This window comes from Callospermophilus lateralis, chromosome 3 (genome assembly GCF_048772815.1).
Source record: "Callospermophilus lateralis isolate mCalLat2 chromosome 3, mCalLat2.hap1, whole genome shotgun sequence".
Lineage (NCBI taxonomy): Eukaryota > Metazoa > Chordata > Mammalia > Rodentia > Sciuridae > Callospermophilus > Callospermophilus lateralis.
Genome location: NC_135307.1, coordinates 89,619,248 through 89,639,107, shown reverse-complemented (window position 1 = coordinate 89,639,107; position 19,860 = coordinate 89,619,248). Strand labels below are relative to the sequence as shown.

General features: G+C 34.2%; 1 protein-coding gene across 3 annotated transcripts in view; it reads left to right on the top strand.

Annotated features, from left to right (window-relative positions):
• Ubr1 (ubiquitin protein ligase E3 component n-recognin 1) overlaps positions 1-19,860 on the top strand; it is a 152,052-nt gene that overhangs the window by 2,607 nt on the left and 129,585 nt on the right. For 2 of the 3 annotated variants that reach the window (XM_076850653.2, XM_076850652.2), the window contains exon 2: positions 17,126-17,382. The exons of the other annotated variant lie outside the window; for it this stretch is intronic. In XM_076850653.2, coding sequence (XP_076706768.1) covers positions 17,126-17,382 — 257 coding nt within the window. The remainder of the gene's footprint in view (positions 1-17,125; positions 17,383-19,860) is intronic. 3 annotated transcript variants of the gene reach the window in all.

Below are 19,860 nucleotides of genomic sequence, written 5' to 3'. Positions count from 1 at the left end.
ATTTCTGATTTCCTTAACATTCTTTCATATATATATATATATATATATATATATATTTGTGAAACTACTATTTGCAATATTCCTAATATCACCTAACATGAAGTTAGAATGAAATAATATGTATGAGTTATTGATAAAATTATATTATAAAAGCCATTGCTTAAGTGTCACTAGGGATGTATCTTGGTGATAGTGATAGAGCACTTGCCTAGCATGCATGAGACTCTGAATTCAATTCCCAGCACCAAAAAAAAAAAAAAAAAGGAAAAGAAAAGAAAATCACAAGAGGAACTGACTCAGTAGGTCTGCAGTGAGGAGTAAGGTCCAAGAATCTACATTTTCCCACAAGCATGCCCTGAAATCCTGGTTTGTGGGCCACAGTTTGAATAACACTTAGCTAGATATTTGAAGTTATAAGTTGAGGCTATAGAAATGGATAAGATCTTTGAGGATTAGTGTGTGTATGTACATTTGTGTGTATGGACCTGGAAATTGAACAGCCTAGGAAATAAAAGTTATATCCAGTGTCAACTAGCTCAAAACTAAGCTAGTTTTGAGGAGAGGGTGGTTTATTGGGTCCATCATGAGTGTTGAGAAAAATTGGAAATCCAGAGGGCATTTGGGGTGATCTGCTAGAACTTTTGCCTTCTGTCTTGGACTGGATTTTCTTCTTTATCTTAGAAGATATCTCCTGATATGGTGTTAAGCTCTTTCCTTTTGCTTGACTACATACTCTGTTTAGGTAATTTCATCCAGTTCTTTGGAATTAAATATAATCTGTATGTGTTCAGTCTCTAGTCATCTCATGTCTGAACTCCAGAATCATAAATTCAGCTGCCTACTTATCATTTCTACTTGGATGTCTAATAGGTATTTCAAACAGGGGAACAATTAGGAAGTCACTGCAGTAACCCAAACCATAGTTAATGATAGCTTGCACTAGATAGAATATCATTGGAGCTGGAGTGAAGAAGATGAATTTAAGAGAGAGTTTGGAAATACAGTAGAAGCAAACAAACACAAAAACAACAAAAAAAATCTTTATGATGGATTAGGAAATGGGAAGAAATAGATGACATCTGGATCTCCAGTTTTTGACTTTAGCACTATGACAATGGTTGTGTCTTGTTCTGAGAGGAAGGACCAGGTTCTAAGAGAAGAAAGGGGAAAGGCAGATCAAGAGTTTTCTTATCCCTGTCTCAGTAGATGACACCTTCACCACAGCTTTTGAACACAGACATTTCTGACAATCAAGCCACTTTCTGTTGCATTTCTGAAATTAAATTTCTTTTGCCTGGATAACTGTAATGGCCTCTTAACTGGTTTCTTTGCTTCTGCTTTCGCCATCTTTTAGTCCATTCTTCATAGAGCAACTAGTGTAATCTTTATAAGATTACAGTCTTGCTGAGTATAGTGGTACATGTTCTGTAATTCCAGTGACTCAGGAAGCTGAGGCAGGATTATTGCAAATTTGAGGCCTGTTTTAGCAACTTAGTAACACCCTTACAACTTAGTGAGATCCTGTCTCAAATGAAAAAAAAAGGGATTGTGATTATAGCTCAATGATAAAACACCCCTGGATTCAATCCCAGTACCAAAATAATAATAATAACAACAATAATAATAATAATAATAATAGTCTCCTGCCTGAATCTTTCAGAGGCTTCCCATTGTACTTGGAAAAGTCTGACCTCATTGACTTTACAAGCCCTTTATGACTTTGCCTGGTCTAGCCCTTTATATTTTTCCCTCATTTCCTTTCTCCTCATTCACCTTTAGCCATACTGTCCTGTCTCCCCTTCTCCCCCATTGTTTTGTACTAGAAATTGAACAAAATGGCACTCTACCACTGGGCTACATTTCCTAGTCCCTCCCTTTTTAAAAAATTTTAAGGTAGGATCTCACTAAATTGCCCAGTATAACCTCAAATTTGTGATCCTCCTGCCTCAGCCTCCCCAATAACTGTCATTACAGTCATATGCCACTACACCCAGCTGTCTTATTTCTAAAATAAGCCCAGGCTCTATCTTGCTTCAAGGCTTTCATGTTTGTTTGCTCTTACCTTTTCCTAGAGTGATTTTTTTTCTTTTTCTTTTTTTTTCTAAAAGATGCTCTTCTCTTATTCTCTGTCAAAGAACCCCATTTATTTACTTATTGCACTTATTACAATTTGTAATTACTATATTGTCTTTATTTACTTATTGAAATGCCTGTCTGTCTCTCCCACCAGAATGTAAGTTTCAAGAAGATAAGAATTATGTCTGACCTTTCATATTGTATCCTGATATGTGCTTTTTATAGCAAACACTCACATATTCTTGTTTATTGGTGCCAGGAATTGAACCTGGGCCTTGTTCCTTCTGAACATGTGCTTTACCACTGAACTACCCCCACCCCAACCTCTGCCCTTACTCTTTTTTTTTTTTTTTAAATATTTATTTTTATCTTTATTTTCTTTTATGTGGTGCTGAGGATCGAACCCAGTGATTCACGCATGCCAGGCGAGCATGCTACCACTTGAGCCACCTCCCGAGCCCCTCCCCTTATTCTTAAATGAATCAATAACTAAGGATTGATATCAGTGATTTTATTTTAGAAAGACTGGTAGTAGCTTGGAGATTGGAGGTTGTGGATGGAAGAATGAAGAGGAAATGAGGGACCATATTAGAATAGTGTCCAACCTTGGAATCTAGGCAAATAGGGACATAGGAAAAGTTAAAACAGGAATTCTGGGGATATCATGGGATTTGAGATATTAAAAGTCATGTTGTTGATATAAATGAAAGGACTGAATGTTATGGTTAGAAAGGGAAATTTAAAATTTGAGAATTTAAGAGAATATTATGCTTTTGTGATGGTAGAACTGGGTTATATGCACTTGTTATATGTTTTTCTTAATTATTTATTTTTTAGTTAAGGGTGGATACAATGTCTTTATTTTACTTTATGTGTAATTGGAGCTGAGGATTATGTGGCGCTGAGGATTGAACCCAGTGTCTCTCGCATGCTAGGTGAGTGCTCTTTGTCTGAGCCACAACCCTAGCCCATTGTTATATGTTCTTAATAGCACCTATTTCATACTTCCATTGTATTCTATATTGCTTGTTTACTGTGTTCTTTCTAGACAGTAAACGCCTTGAGTGCATGAACTTTTTCTTGTTCACAGCTACTATCTTCACTATCTAACACATTGCCTTGAAATTTTTATTGAATGAATGAATGAATGAATGAATAGATACTAACTGAGGTGTTGTGGAGGTAGAAGTAATTTTCTGGATAAGTTTTGACAAATTTGTATATCTGTGTGACTACCACCAAATCAGGATATAGAACATTTGCATTACTCCCTCAAATTGTCTTGTGGGGATTTTTTTTTAAGTTTAATATTTTTATGCTTGTGTTATAATCATTTACTTCAGGGAAAGAATATCCACAATCCATATCATGTATAGAAGATCTTTAAAAGAAAACAATATTTCAATAGTTGACTTTAAAATGTTGATGTATTAAATGGGTGAGAAGTTACATTCTGTATTCATTAGGGGTAACTTTCCTTAGAAATTTGGTCCTATGTAGTTTTAAGCTACAGCACAACTTTCTTTTAGTAAGGATTTGCTTTGAGTAGGAAAACTAGATGAAAACTTGGGTTTCTTGAATCCCAACTGAAGTGCTTTGTCACCAGGTCTTATTGGGGCCTAATTGCTGTTGTTTTTTCATCATCTCATAATTTCTACGGTGAACAGTTAGGGAAATTCAGATTTTCAGTACCAAATTTTACAGAGTTAGATATTAAGTTCTAAAATCTTAGATGAAAGTGACAGATTCAGTCTCACTATGTAAGAGGCCAGAGAATAACATTAACTTAATGTAGATGAACTGGAGCTAGAAACTGACTTCTTGTGTTTAATAACAGATATTTGCAGGCAAATAAAAACTTTCTTGTCCTCAATACTTTATAAAGAATTTCTCTGAATAGATAATGTGTATAAATCAATGATGCAGTATGAATCAGTGAGGTATCTTGCCCATTCTGTTTTTTTTTCCCTTGATGCTGGGAATTTTTTTTTTTTAAATGTTTATTTTTCAGTTTTAGGTGGACACAATATCTTTATTTTTATTTGTATGTGGTGCCGAGAATCAAACCCAGTGCCTCACGCATGCTAGGCAAGTGTGCTACCACTTGAGCCACATCCCAGCCCCGATGCTGGGAATTGAATGCAGGGATGCTTAACCACTGAGCCACAACTCCAGCCCTTTTTATATATATATTTATTTTTCTGTTTTGATACAGGGTCTCACTACGTTGCTTAGGACCTTCCTTGCTAATTGCTGAGGCTGGCCTTGAATTTGGTGATCTTTCTGCCTCAGCCTCCTGAGACCCTAGGATTACAGGTGTGCACCACTGCACCTGGCTTTGCCCATACTTTCATGTACTGACTTTGAAATATGCCTCAGATTTCCCTTGCCGTCACTTTATTCATTTATCTAAAGGTGTTAATCATATAATGTTCTATGAAATGATTTTCCTTAAGCTTTTAGCCCATTGCCTCATATGACTTAAGACAAAATACTAAGACCTTAGTCCCAAGTGACTTACTGCGAACTCTTGTGTATTCTTTCATGGTATTCTGAATATTGAAGAAACAATAGTTATTTGATGAGCTTGGTTTTTAAAGCATTTGATACAGCCTTTAAAAATGTTTTATTGCTATGATAAGCTGAGTGCTTATGAAAACAAACTTTACTAAATAAACATTACTGAAAGATTCCAAAAGAGTTAATGTGGTTCCTTGAGTACCCACTTGCTACCCAGGAGTGACATAGGCCCTGGCCAGGATGGAGTTTACTTTTATTCTTTTGAATATATTTCTCCTATTTGTTTACTTAATACTGCTCTTCAGAACAAAGTATTTGATTTATTTGGAGGAGTGGGACAATAACCACTTACTGTATCTTTTATGGGCTAACTTTTAAAATGCCATTCAACTTTGGTATTTATAAGTAAGCTAGAAATGACTTTAGTTATGGGAAGGAACATCTATTAATTTATCCATTAACTGTTTTTATATACACATGCTCTACCTTGCAATCTAATCTGAGAAAGGATTTTAGTTGCTTTGCAAGTAGATTCTTTTAGGCAAGTAGATTTCATTCATCCAGAGACTTTAAGAAAAAATCTCGAAAATTGAGGTATGATCTGTGGTCAGAGATGAAAAAGAAAGAGAATAGCTTAATAGGGACAGGATACTTTTTAAAAATCAAATTCAGACCAGCATACTTAGAAAGGAAAAAAAAAAAAAGAAAGAGGCCTTGTATGTCATACACCTCAATATGTGACCCTAGCTTATGTTAGCAATCCCTTAAATACTTAAATAAACTTAAATAGATTTACTGCTGTTATATTTAAAGACAGCACAACGTTGACAGGAATAATAAAACATTATAAAATGAAAAAAAATCTTAGGCTTAGAATTGCATCAAAACTAGCAAGGTAAACGAACATTATTTGAGATGAAAATAAAGCCTTACAACTAGATTCTTTTGTGTATAGGGCTAGTCTCTTCTGTGTTTTTGATCTCAGATTTTTAGTTGTCTGCACAATCACCAGTAATCAGAGTGATATGGTTGCCAGGCTAGTGCTCATTCCTCTGTACAGAAGCATATTGTGGGTATTCCATAAGAGTGTAATCTACATGAGAATAATTTGGATACTGTGTCATTAAAGATGGTAATTTCTAGGAATGGACTAATTTTGTTTCATCTCTTCATTCCAGTTTAACCCCTGAGTAGAGATTATGAGACATAAGAGTTATCTTTGTTTATTTGAAAGGGTGTTAGATGAAAGAGCAGAGTGCATTGTATTGAATTATTTCAGGATGGTAGGTTTTGAATTAAAAATAGAAGTTGGTTGAGAATTGTTCAGATAGGCTCAAGTAGCTATCAGATAGATTTGAGTTTCCTTTGGAATAAGCAGTTGAACTGGCATTTGTTGTGTTGTTTTTAAACATGGAGTTTGTTAAATAGCATTTTAAGAAAACTTTGTAGACAAAGTCTTCTTGGTGCATAGAGATGCTCTAATTACCAATCCAGTATTGCCTATGAAAAATTCTAAAGCCTCCAGATTTTGTCGCCTTTTTTAAAAAGAAGAATTTGAAAAGGACTAGGCCTTCGAAGGCTCTATAGATGTCTAGCAGTTGTTTTAAGAAAGAATCCATTGTGGTTTGATGAAGGAAACTATTATACTTACATTATTTTGTAAAGAATGATGTTCCCAAACAGGCATCTGTGTCCTTGGGTCAGAGTTGTCAGGATATCTTTTTGTCTCCATGGGGATGAGGAAATGTTTGGAATACTTGGGAATTTAAATGTTGTGAGAACTTGTTTTTACAGAACGGTCAACTGGGAATGCCTTCCCTTAATTTTAGATGTTAGGGGAAATTTTTTTTTCTGGATACTGAAATTAAAAATTCTTAATTTTATATCTGTTGCAAATGGAGGAAAACACTAAAACCACCAAATAACAAAAATCAAACCTATTCCAGTCACCAAGAGGTAAATTTACACTCTTGAAGATAACACCAATAATACCAGGAAGTAGTATGAGTACAGAATGAATAGCTCCTTCAGTAAATGCTGTATTAGTATTAACAGGGGAGATAAATTTTATTGGCTTTATCAGTGAGGGATTTGTTAAGGTAGGCCATGAGCTGGGCCTTGAGGAAAAGATAAGGAAGTGGGTGGAGGGTGGAGGGTGGAGGAGTAGAGTGCTAGAGAGGACACTTAAGGCATTTACAGATATTCTGCCTAAATCAACCAAAATAGATATTTATTTATTTATTTATTTATTTATTTTTAATTTTTTTAAAGGAATGTCTCGTATTTATCAGAAAATTTTTACAACTAATTAAATCTCAAAACAAGTTAAATTGCCAGAATCTCCAACACAGATTAACTTTTTTTTTTTTTTTAAAGAGAATTTCAATATTTATTTTTTAGTATTTGGCGGACACAACATCTTTGTATGTGGTGCTGAGGATCGAACCCTGGCTGCACGCATGCCAGGCGAGCGCGCTACCGCTTGAGCCACATCCCCAGCCCAGATTAACTTTGAAAGCATCTCACTACTTGAAAGAAAACATACACAAAGGTTATGGGTGTTGCTCAGTAGTAGAGCACTGCCTAATAAGCCCAGGGCTCCAGATTCAATCCCTAGCAATTTACAAACACACTGACACACACACACACACACACACACACACGCACACACACACACAAACACATGTTGAAATATACACAATATTATTCCACCTCTAGGAGCTAGATAGAATGGTCAAATCCACATAGGCATAGAGTAGTTTTGAAATATTTTTCTGTGTCTATTGAGATGATCATATGGTTCTTATCTTTAAGTCTATTCATGTGATGAATTACATTTATTGATAAAATAGATATTTTTAAAACATTGATTCTTCATGCTAAGGCATGTAATGTCAGCTACAATTTAGTAATATTTAGTAGTATTAAAGAATGTTAGGCAGTTGTTAGCTAAGAGACTTCATTTGGAGGAAAAGATTAAATATAAGGCAAAGCTTTGTTGTTTTGTTTTACTGTTAATGTGAAATTGAACAAATCAATAAGGGTAAATTTAAAAGACTTGTGTTTTTGTATTTGTAGAGTGAGCACTGAATTCTAGGAGAATTAGAATTAGAATACCTAGGTTTTTTTCCTTCAGTGTTGGGTATCAAATCCAGGGCCTCATTTATGCCAGCTCTTACACTAAGCTACATCTCTAGTGAAATCTATAGAAATTTTGAAGGTGTTTTGTCTTTTTGAAATGTTTATAAAACTTAAGATTATATTATATAAAACTTGCTTTTCCCACCTAACAGTATTTTATGGCATTCTGACTACATAGAATGGCATATTGTACCACGATTTATTGATAGATATTTTGGTACACTGTACACTTCATCTTTTCACTTATAATTGATGTTGTGGTGAACATCCTGGTATGTGTTTTTTGTTTTTGTTTTTGTTTTTTTTTTTTTTTTGTGTGTGTGTGTGTGTGTGTCTTTGCATACTTGGGCAAATATAGCTAAATGATAGATTCTAAAATTTCTTAAACTATATTCTTATTGATGTATATTCAAGTTATTGGTGTTTTGCTGTTATGAATAAATTTGTACCTGAAATGTGTTAGATTGAAAAGCTTTAAAATGATTTCTGTAAATGATGTGTGTATGTATATATATTCTCTATATATAAATATGTGTATATGTATGTGTATATGTATATAATATATGTGTATAATATGTGTGTATGTATGTATATAAATATGTATATAAATTAAAATAGAAAAAAAGGGTATACAATGAAAACTAAGCCCTTCCCATGGTTTTTCCTACTCTTAAATTATTTTGAACTTTTCTAGAGGTTTTTTGTTCACAGTAAGCATATACACTTACCTCTTCTTCTCCTCCTACTCTCCAACCTTACTTCCTTCTGTTTTGTCTCTTCCTCCTCTCCTTCCTTCCCATTTGCTTTCTCCCTCTATAAATGGTAGCATACTATACTCAGTGTTCTGCATCTGTTGCATTTTATTTAAAATATAATTTGAAGAATGACTTATATCAGAACATATCTATACTTTTTCCCTTATTAGAATGGCAGCATTGAATTTTTTATGTTCCATGATTTGTTCAACTGTTATTTTGGGACAGTCTTTTACTATTATAAATAATGCTGCTAATAAAAACACTTGTGGGGCTGGGGATGTGGCTCAAGCGGTAGCACGCTCGCCTGGCATGCGTGCGGCCCGGGTTCGATCCTCAGCACCACATACATACAAAGATGTTGTGACCGCCAAATACTAAAAAAAAATAATAATAAATGTTAAAAAATTCTCTCTCTCTCTCTCTCTCTCTCTCTCTCTCTCTCTTTCTCTCTCTCTCCCTCTCTCTTAAAAAAAAAAAAACACTTGTGTACTTTTTATACATGTTTGGGTTCATTCAATGAATACATTCCTAGAAATGGGAATGCCTGAGTCAGGATATATAAATTAAAATTTTTAGTAAGTGTCTGCATGTTGCCCCTTATAGAGAATGGGATAATTTAACTCTTACAGTGATACTTACAAAAATTTTCCACAAAATTTTATTAAGTGGAGTTTATTTGTGGATGGAATATTGAACTTTATAAGAGCAAATTCAGATGGCTTTGTATATAATAAAATATCTCACATTTTCCTTAGTGAACTATTGTGAAACCTAGTATAAAATCTTAGTTCTAATTACATTGTTAACTTTCAAAACTGCTTGGATAAGTTTTGTAAATTTATCATAGATTTATAAAATTCTACTTCCTTTTCTTTGCCCTAAAAATTATGGTTTTGTTTGGGCATTGAATCCAGGTTCCTACTTGTGCCAGGCAAATGCTCTACTACTAAGCCACATTCCTAGCCCTGGAAATTATGTGTATATATGTTTTTGGTAGTAGGGACTGAACCCAGAGGCACTTAACCACTGAGCCACATCCCCAGCCCTTTGTAGTTTTAATTTTGAAACAGGGTCTTGCTAAGTTGCTTAGGGCTTCACTAGGTTTCGTAGGCTGACCTTGAACTTGCTATCCTTTTACCTCAGACTCATGAGTCAGTGGGATTACAGGCATATGCCACCACTTTTTGGTGCTGGGATTGAACCCAGGGCCCTGTGCATGGGAGGCAAGCACTCTACCAACTGAGCTATATCCCCAGCCCTGAAAATTATATTTTTAACATGTCAAGGAGGCACCTGCTAGGATATATAGAACAGATACATATTTACCTTGTCAAAGCCGTTGTGTGATTTTATAAACATTGTTCAGCCTTTGTTTTTGCAGACTGACAAGTTTTAATTTTCCGTCCCTATTACTTTTTCTGGGGTTTCCCCATGGTAAATTTTTGTTTGGATAACTTTTCTCAATGGTTTTGAACAGTCAGCATCTGATATTTTACAGTTTGGATCAGGGATGTTCCAGTGTCATAGGGGCAAGGGTTACATAGACACTTCTGGGTGGGTACTCTATTTTAAGTTGGGTTAGGGTATAATAAATGTGCTTCTAACTTGCCTTTTATTTCTGTGTCATTTCAAAGAAGTGTAGCTATATAGACTAAAGAAGAAGAGGCATGCTTATCTTAACATATTTATCTTCATTATTGTATTAAATGAAAAATTTGAAAAAAATGAATAATGGGTACTGGAATTGGATATTAGTTACTCATGTTCTATTTTGAAGAACAGAGGTTTTAATTTTGAATAATTTTGAAATTCCAGTTTATCAGTTATGTTTTCATGGTTAGTGCTTTGAGCACCCCATCCAAGAAATCTTAACCTTCCCCAAGGATTTGAAGAGTTTTCATCAAAACAAATTTTGTAGTTTTAAATCACTTTTATGCATAAGTCTATGATCAATTTTGAATTACTTTTTGTGTATGGCATGTAGTATGGTTTGATTTTTTTTTTTTTTTTTTTTTTTAATGGCAGGGATTGATTGGACCCAAAGGTTCTTAACTGCCAAGCCACATCCCCAGCCCATTTTATTTATTTATTTTTTTATTTTGAGGTAGTGTCTTGCTAAATTGCTGAGCTGGCTTTGAACTTGTGGTTCTCCTGCCTTAGCCTTCTGAGATGTGGGATTGCTTTTTTCATAAGGGTATCTAATTGCTCCTGCCCTTTTTTTTTTTTTTTTTTAAGATGATTTTTTTTCCTTTGAATTGTAAGGTTCCTTTTTAAAAATCAATTGACAATATGTGTGTATTGATTGATTTTGGACTCTATGCTATTCTGTTATTATTTATGTCTATTAAGACCACACAGAACACACTAAGTCTTAATATCAGGGAGCGTACTTCTACATTTTCATATTCATTTTAGTGACAACTTTTCAGTTTCTACAAAAAGCTTGTTGGGATTGTGTCGAATTTATATATCCATTTGGGAAGATAGACATTTTAACAGTATTCAGTCCTGTAACCAGTGAACATGGTATATCTCTTTGTTTATTTAGATGTTTTACAAATTTCTCTTAGTGTTTTGTAGTTTTTAATGTAGAGGTCATATATATATATATATATATATATAATGTAGAGGTCATATACACACACATATATATATATATGTATATATACATATATATCTTTTGTTAAATTTATGCATGAATGTTTTAGATAGTAGTTTTGTTTTTCAGCACTGAGGAATAAACCCAGGGACTCTCTATCACTGAACTATATACATTACAGCCCTTTTTATTTTTTGTGATAGGGTCTTGCTAAGTTGTTGAAGCTGTCCTCAGACTTGTGATCCTCTTGCCTCAGCCTCCTGAATCACTGGTATTATAGGCATTCACCCCCATGCCCAGCATGTTTTATATTTTTTGAGACTACCATAAGTGCTTTAAATTTTTTTTACTTTCCAGTTGTTTGTTGCTAAGTAAATATAGAAATATAGTTGATTTTTATATGTTGACTTATATACAATGATCATGCTGAATTTATTTATAGTTTGTGTGTTTGATTCCTTAGGAAGTTTTGTATAATCATGTCTTCTATAACTAAAGACAGTTATTAAAGACAGTTATTACTTCTTCCCTTCTAATGGTTATGCCTTTTTTTCCCTTTGTCTAGTACAATATTGATCTCTAGTACAATATTGAATAGAAGAGGAGAAAATAGATATCTTGCCTTGTTCCTGATTTTTAAAAAATATTTTTAGTTATAAGTGGACACAGTACCTTAATTATTTATTTTTTATGTGGTGCTAAGGATCGAACCAAGTGCCTCACATGTACTACACAAGTGCTCTACCACTGAGCCCCAGCCCCAGTCCTGTTCCTGATCTGTGGGGAAAACATTAAGTTACTATTACAAATATTTTCTCTCCATCTGTGGTTTTCCTTTACATGTTTTTAAACTGTATCCTTTTTTATGCACTTTTAAAATTTACATAAACGACATCTTTTGTTGTTGTTTTACAATTTGAGTTTTGACAATTGCCAGTGGTTGTAAGACCATCACAGTGCCACTTTGCAGTCAGCCCCTTCCCCTTCTCTCTATCCCTGGCAACTACTGTGATATTTTCTCTCTATAGTAGTTTTTGCCTTTGCCAGAATGTCATGTAGTCTTTTACAAATTTAAAATTAGTTTTATTAGACTGTAAACTTGAATGTATACAAATATACAACTGAGTACAAATGCCTTATAGTTTTTACATAACTATGAAGCAAACATGAAGTACTAATAAAACCAGAAATCTAAGCCATTTGAGGTGAATAATGTTAATTTAATTGGAAGAATGTTAACTGAAACTAAATTGCCAATGTTGAATTGATAGTAGAGAGCTGTGCCTTCCTCCCTGTTTCTCCTGCCTTGGTTAACTTGAGCCTGCTTACAAAGTGCCAATGATAATGTTGGATTGGGTGGGTGATTTGGGGTGATCAGACTTAAATTTAAGCCCAAACTGCTAGCAAGTAATTCCCGGATATCTGTTTTGACAGAGCATTGCTTGATATCCGGAAAGCTGCTTTGTTACATTGAAGATAGGAGTGGAATGTCATGTTATTGAAATCTGCATAAAATGGCTATTAAACCCATTCATAATGGGAATAAGGAATTTGGCACAAAGATGGTCTTGTTAATTCACACAGATGCTTGTACTGTGGTCTAAGTTGCTAAGACACAGAACATAGTATTTTGAATATGGCTTCTTTTACATTAAGGCATTTTGAAGTTATCCATGATATTATGTATATTAATAGTTCTTTCCTTTTATTTCTGAATAGTATTTCATGGTTTGGATGTAGCTTAGTGTATTTATTTATTTATTTATTTGTGTGTTTGTTTTTGTTATAGTTATACATAGTAGTTGGTCATCCTGACAAACTCATACATGCATGGAATTTGGTTTTAGTTCATGATCTACCCCTTTCCCTCCCCCTTTTCACTTTCATCTTCTTCCCTCCTGTCTTGTTTTCCTTCCCTTTCCCATTCTCCTTCCTCTACTCTAGTAGAGTTCCTTTTGCTGTCTATTTGTTTATATTTGATTGGTTCTTTCTACCTATACTTGAAGGTGAAGTTCCCTGTGATGTATTTATATATGCCTATAACATGATTTTTAAAGAATTCATTCTATGTTGCCTCCCTTATCCATCTCTCCACTCTGCCTCTCATCTCCTTCTTATATTACTGATCTTCCCTTTATGTTATACTGTCAATCACCTTCCCCTTTTCTTTACTCTAGCTTCTGCATAACATTCCACCCTTGAGTTTCTGAGTTTAACTTATTTCACTTAACTTGATATTCTCCATTTCCATCCATTTACTGGCAAATGCCATAATTTCATTCTTTTTTTAATGGCTAAGTGGAACTCCGTGGTGTGTGTGTGTGTGTGTGTGTGTGTGTATCACAATTTCTTAATCATAATTTATCTACTGTGAGTTGTGCTTCTGTACACATCGAGGTGGCTATATCACTGTGGTATGCTGATTTTAGATTTTTTGGGAAAATACCAAGGAGTGGGATGGCTGGGTCATATGGTGGTTCCATTCCTAATTTTTTGAGGAATCTCTATACTGCTTTTCAGAATGGTTGTACTAGTCTGCAGTCCCACCAACAAAGTACTAGTGTACCTCCCCTCCCCACCAACCTCATCAACATTTGTTATTGTTCGTATTCTTGATCATTGTCATTCTGACTGGAGTAAGGTAAGATCTTAGTGTAGTTTTGATTTGCATTTCCCTGATTGCTAGAGAATTGAAGATTTTTTTCATATATTTGTTGGCCATTTGTGTTTCTTCTTTGGCGAAGTTTCTGTTTAGTTCTTTTTACCCATTTATTGATTGGGTTATTTGGTTTTTGATGCTAAGCATTTTGAGTTCTTTCTCTTATTGGAGGAGTATCTGGAGTAGATTTTGTTTCGTGGGCTCTCCCTTCATGCTCTTAATAATTTCCTTTGCTGTACAGAAGCTTTTTAGTTTAATGGCATCTCCTTTATTGATTTTTGGTTTTATTTCTTGCACTTTGATTGGTGCCAGCACCTATATGATGGATTGTTGACCCTAGCAGTTGTAAGATTTCTCATCTGATTCCTAAGTCTTTAATCCATTTCCATTTGAGTTTTATACAGGTTTGTCCTAAATGGGCTTTATGATATTGAGGTAAGTTCCTTCAATCTCTAGCTTTTCCACCTTTTTTAACATGAATGGTGTAGAATTTTATCAAAATCCTTTTCTGCATCTATTGAGATGATCATATGATTCTTGTCCTTGATTGTGTTTAAGTGGTGAATTACATTTATTGATTCATATGTCGAGCCAACCTTGCATCCCTGAAATGAAACCCACTTGATCATGGTATATATTTCCTTTTAGATGTGTTTTTGAATGCAGTTTACGAATATTTTACTATGGATTTTTGCACCTATGTTTATCAGGGATATTGGTCTGTAGTTTTCTTGATGTGTCTTTGTCTGGTTTTAGTGTCAGGTTTATATTACTTTCATAGAATGTCTTTGGGAGTATCTCTTTCTTTTCAATTTCATGGAATAATTTGAGAAAGTCTGAGAATCCATCTGATCCTGAGCTTTTGTTTGTTGAAAGGCTTTTAATGACTGTTTCAATTTCATTACTTGATCAACATATTGGATCAAGTATTGGTCTGTTTAGGTTTTTTGTATCTTCCAGATTGAATTTGGGCAGCTCATGTGTGTCTAGAAATTTGTCAGTGTCTTCCAGATTTTCCAGTTTATTGGAGTATACATTTTCAAAATGGGTTCTGATAATCCTCTGAATTTCAGAAGGATCTGTGGTGATATCTCCATTTCACCACTGATCTCTTATTGATTTTGTTCTTCTCTTTCTTTTGGTAGTTTGGCTAAGGGTTTGTCAATCTTATTTATCTTTTCAAAGAATCAACTCCTTGTTGCATTGATTCTGAGTATTATTTTCTTTATTCTCAATTTTATTGATTTTTGCTTCTGATCTTAATTATGTTCTACTGGTGTTGGAGTTTGTTCTTCTTTTTCTAAGGCCTTGAGGTGGAGCATAAGCTTATTTATTTGTGATCTAATTTTTTAACGTAGGCAGTCAGTGATATAAATCCTTCTTGGAAGAATCAGTTCTTCTTAGAACTGATTTCATATCCTCCTAGAGGTTTTGATAAGTTCTCTCTCTGTTTTTGTTCGTTCCTAAAAATTTCTTGATTTCTATTCTCATTTGTTTCTTTGACCCATTTTTCATTTAAAAGTATTGTTTGATCTTCATGTGTGCATGTGGTAATTATTTTTCTTTCTGTTGATTTCTAGTTTCATTCCATTATGGTCTGATCGGATACTTGGGATTATAAATATTTTGTATTTGCTAAGATTTGCTTTGTGGCCAAGAATATGATCTAATTTGAAAAAAAATTGCATGCAATGCTGAGAAAAAGATAAATTCAGCTGTTTTGGAGTGAAATATTCTGTAGACATCTGTTAAATCCATTTGAATTATAGTGTTATTTAGGTTGGATATGTCTTTATTGATTTTACGTTTTGATGACCTTTCTATTGGTGATAGGGTATGTTGAAATCCCCTAGTATCATTGTGTTGGAGTCTATCTAGGATTTAATGTCATGGAGTTTTGTTTTTGTTTTTTTTTCTTTAATTGAGTGCATTGATATTTGGAGCATAAATGTTTACTATTGTTATATCTTTTTGTTGGATTCTTCCCTTTATCAGGATTTAGTAGTGTCCTTCTTTGTCTCTTCTGTTTAATTTTTGCTTGAAATCTGCTTTGTCAGATAAGAGAATAGCTATTCCTGCTTGTTTTCAGGGTCTGTATGTGTGGAATATTTTTTTCCATCTTTTTACCTTCAGCCTGTGGGTGTCTTTGCTGGTAAAATGAGTCTTTTATTAATTAATTAATTTATTTTTTGGTACTAGGGATTGAACTCAGGGATGCTTAACCACTAAGTCACATCTCTAGCCTGTTTTTGTATTTTATTTTGAGACAGGGTCTCACTAAATTGTTTAGAGCCTCACTAAGTTACTGAGTCTGAACTCAAGATCATCCTGCCTTAGCCTCCCAAGCCACTAGGATTATAGGGCACTACCATGCCTGGCAATTTGAATCTTTTGCTAACAGCATATAGTTGGATCTTGTTTTTTTATTCATTCTGTGTAGCCTAGTTTATTAATTCACCAGCTGAAGGATAGTTGGATTGTTTCTGGTTTGGGGCAGTTATGAATAGAGCGGCTATAGCATTTGTGTACAAGTTTTTGTATGAATATAAATTTCATTTCTTTCTTTTTTTCTAAAGAGAGACTTTTTTAATATTATTTTTTAGTTTTCGGTGGACACAGCATCTTTATAATTTTTATTTTTATGTGGTGCTGAGGATCGAACCCAGCACCCTGCGCATGCCAGGCAAGCGCACTACTGCTTGAGCCACATCCCTAGCCCAAATTTCATTTCTTTGATAAATACCTAGTAATTTGATTGCTGCCTCATATGGTACATGTATGTTTAGCTCTATAAGAAACTGTCAAACTTTTTTTTGTTAAAGTGTCTGTATCATTTTAAGTTTCCACTAGCACTTTCCTGACTCATTTTTCTGCATCTGTATTGATATTTGATATCACCAGATTTTTGTTTTAGCCCTCTACTAGGTTGTGTAGAGATATTTCATTGTTGTTTTCATTTGAATTTCCCTAATGACTGATGATGTGGAGCAGCATGTTTTCATGTGTGGATAAGTCATCTGTACAGTTTCTTTTGCAAAGCAAAATTCCATGCAATGTTGAGAAGAAGATAAATTCAGCTGTTCTGGAGTGAAATATTCTGTAGACACCTTTACAAAGCAAGAATGACCGTTGGAGAGGGAAACTGTCACTACAGACAGTTTCTCTCCTTGCCTCCCATATTTATTATGTATGGGTAACTGCTTATTACTAAGGTCAATTTTTAATTGTCCACTTTCCTTTTGTTTTAGTGAAGGATAAAATATATTGCAAATCACCTTGAAAGTGCAGAATTATGCCATTACTTGTGTTGCAGGTTATTAAGAAGAAACTAACTGGTAAGAAATTCTGAATTGTCATTTTCTTTTCTTTCAGTGGTGGGATCAGCAAGTTGATTTTTATACTGCTTTTTTGCATCATTTGGCACAGTGGGTGCCAGAAATTTATTTTGCTGAAATGGATCCAGATTTGGAAAAGCAAGAGGAGAGTGTACAGATATCAATATTTACTCCACTGGAATGGTATTTATTTGGAGAAGATCCAGATATTTGCCTAGAGAAACTAAAGCACAGTGGAGCATTTCAACTCTGTGGGAAGGTTTTTAAAAGTGGAGAGACAACATATTCTTGTAGGTAAGAATTAGAAATTTACAAGCTTGGTTATAATTACTATCTTGGTATTTCATACTTATTTCATGGTGTGCTTGTCAGGGTTTATTACCATCTATAATATATTTAATTCTACTTAACCTTTTTTTAAATATTTCTTTTTAATTGTAGATGGGCACAATATCTTCATTTTATTTAATTATCTTAGGTGGTGCTGAGGATCAGATCCAGTGCCTCATGCATGCAAGGCAAGTGCTCTACCACTGAGCCACAACCCCAGCCCCTTAACATCTTTTTATTTTACACTTTAAATCTGTTTTTGCTAATGAAGTTTGGTTTTTGATATATGATTTTTACTTTAAACAGTTCTCTCATTTTTTAAATTCTTGTTCCCCAAAGCATGTAAATAATCCTTTTGTACAATATAGTCATATTCTTATCTAAAACCTTTGGAGCCAAGTGTATTTCAAAATTCTCAATACTTCTCCAACAGAGTCAAGGTAGGACCCTGTAATCAAACATAGTAAGATTTCTCTAAGAAATATATGGCAGTTCATTAGTGGTATAAGTCTAAAGTCTCATGTCATGTCATATTTATTTGGGTTTTTTAAAATTACCAACTGAAATTCGATGCAATCCAACAAAGAAATAAAACCTTTTAGGGCTTTTTGGATTTTAGAATTGCAGGGAAGGGATTATAGACATGAAGGAATAGTTTAATGAATTTGAATAGAAGAAAATGGTAGCAGGTTTAGGCTTTTGTTCTTTGTAAGAGCAGTTGCCTTAAACTTGCTTACGCTGCCTGAAATTTTTGACTTCTGTTGGTTTTCTTTTTATTAGATATAGAAGTATAAATTTTTAGACTTTATAAATACAGAGTTTTTGTTTTTGCATCAGTGTAATTCTAGACTTGACTGGTTTTGTATAGTTAATAGTCATTTTAAACATATTGTTTTCTCAGGAAAAAATTAGTTTTTGCATTTTGTAAACTATTTTCTTTTTTTTTGGTACTGGAGATTGCACCCAATGGTGCTTAACCACTACATCCTCAGCGTTTTTTGTATTTTGTTTAGAGACAGGGTCTCACTGAGTTGCTTAGGGCCTCTCTTAAGTTGCTGAGGCTGGCTTTGAACTCGCAATCCTCCTGCTTCAGCCTCCTGAGCAGCTGGGATTATAGGTGTGCGCCACTGCACCCGGCTTTTGATACTGTTTTCCTACATTGCTTGGTAAGATTCGTTTATGTTCTTACATATTTATAGCCCAGTCACTTTCCACTAAAGCATGGTAATCATTTTTAGACTTCTGTCCCCAAAATTTCTTGGAAACATTGTGAGAACTGAGGATTGGTACTAGCACCTATCGGGTAGAGTACAAGGTTGCTGCTAAACATCTTACAGTGTACAGGATAGTTCCACCTGCATGCAGCATAATTATCTGGTCCACTCAAAATGTCAGTAGTACTAAAGTTGAGAAATTCTGCTCTAAATAGGTCAATAGATCATATATATTTTATAGAATATTATTAAATAACTTTTACATCCTGTTAGCCTTTTAATTTTTTCTTCTTTTTTTTTTTTTTTGTTAAACAGAGAGTGAGAGAGGAGAGAGAGAGAGAGAGAATTTTTTAATATTTATTTTTTAGTTATCGGCGGACACAACATCTTTGTACGTGGTGCTGAGAATCGAACCCGGGCCGTACACATGCCAGGCGAGCGCGCTACCACTTGAGCCACATCCCCAGCCCCTAATTTTTTCTTTTGTTTTTTTTTTTTTTTTTTTTTTTTGTGATGATATGTGGGCAAGTGCTCTACCACTGAGCTTCAAGAACCCCAGCACTAAATTGCATTTTTTTAAAAAATATTTTTTTTAGTTATACATGGGTACAGTATCTTTATTTTATTTATTTTTATGTGGTGCTGAGGATCGAACCCAGAGTCTCACACGTAAGAGGCGAGTGCTCTATCACTGAGCCACAACCCCGGCCCTAAACTGAATTTTTAAAACGTCCTAATTTCATCTTTTCAACTTCCTTCCCTCCTCCTAGTACTGGGGATTGAACTGAAGTGTGCTCGGCAAACACTGTGCCACTGAACTACATCCCCAGCCCACTTCAACTCTTTTTAAAGTATTTTTTAAAAAATGAATTCGATGCTTTATACTAATTTAAATTGTTTGTAGTATTTCCCAGAAAATATTAAATAATACATTTCAAAAGTTGTTACTAGAAGAGAGATTAAGTGATAGAATTTCTTTCATGCAGTAAATATTGTGTATCTTCTATGTACCAGTCACTGTCCAGGTGTTTGGGACCCATCAATGTATAAAATAAAATTGTTTTCTGTATCATGTTTGTTTTCCAGTGAATTTTGTCTTTATCAAAACCTTACTTTGCACAATAAGGTTTGTAAAATATATATTTTTAAATGTAATAGGGTGAGGTACAGATAATGGGAGAAAATTAAGTATTTTTTCACAAAATTAATTTTCTTTTTAGTACTGGGT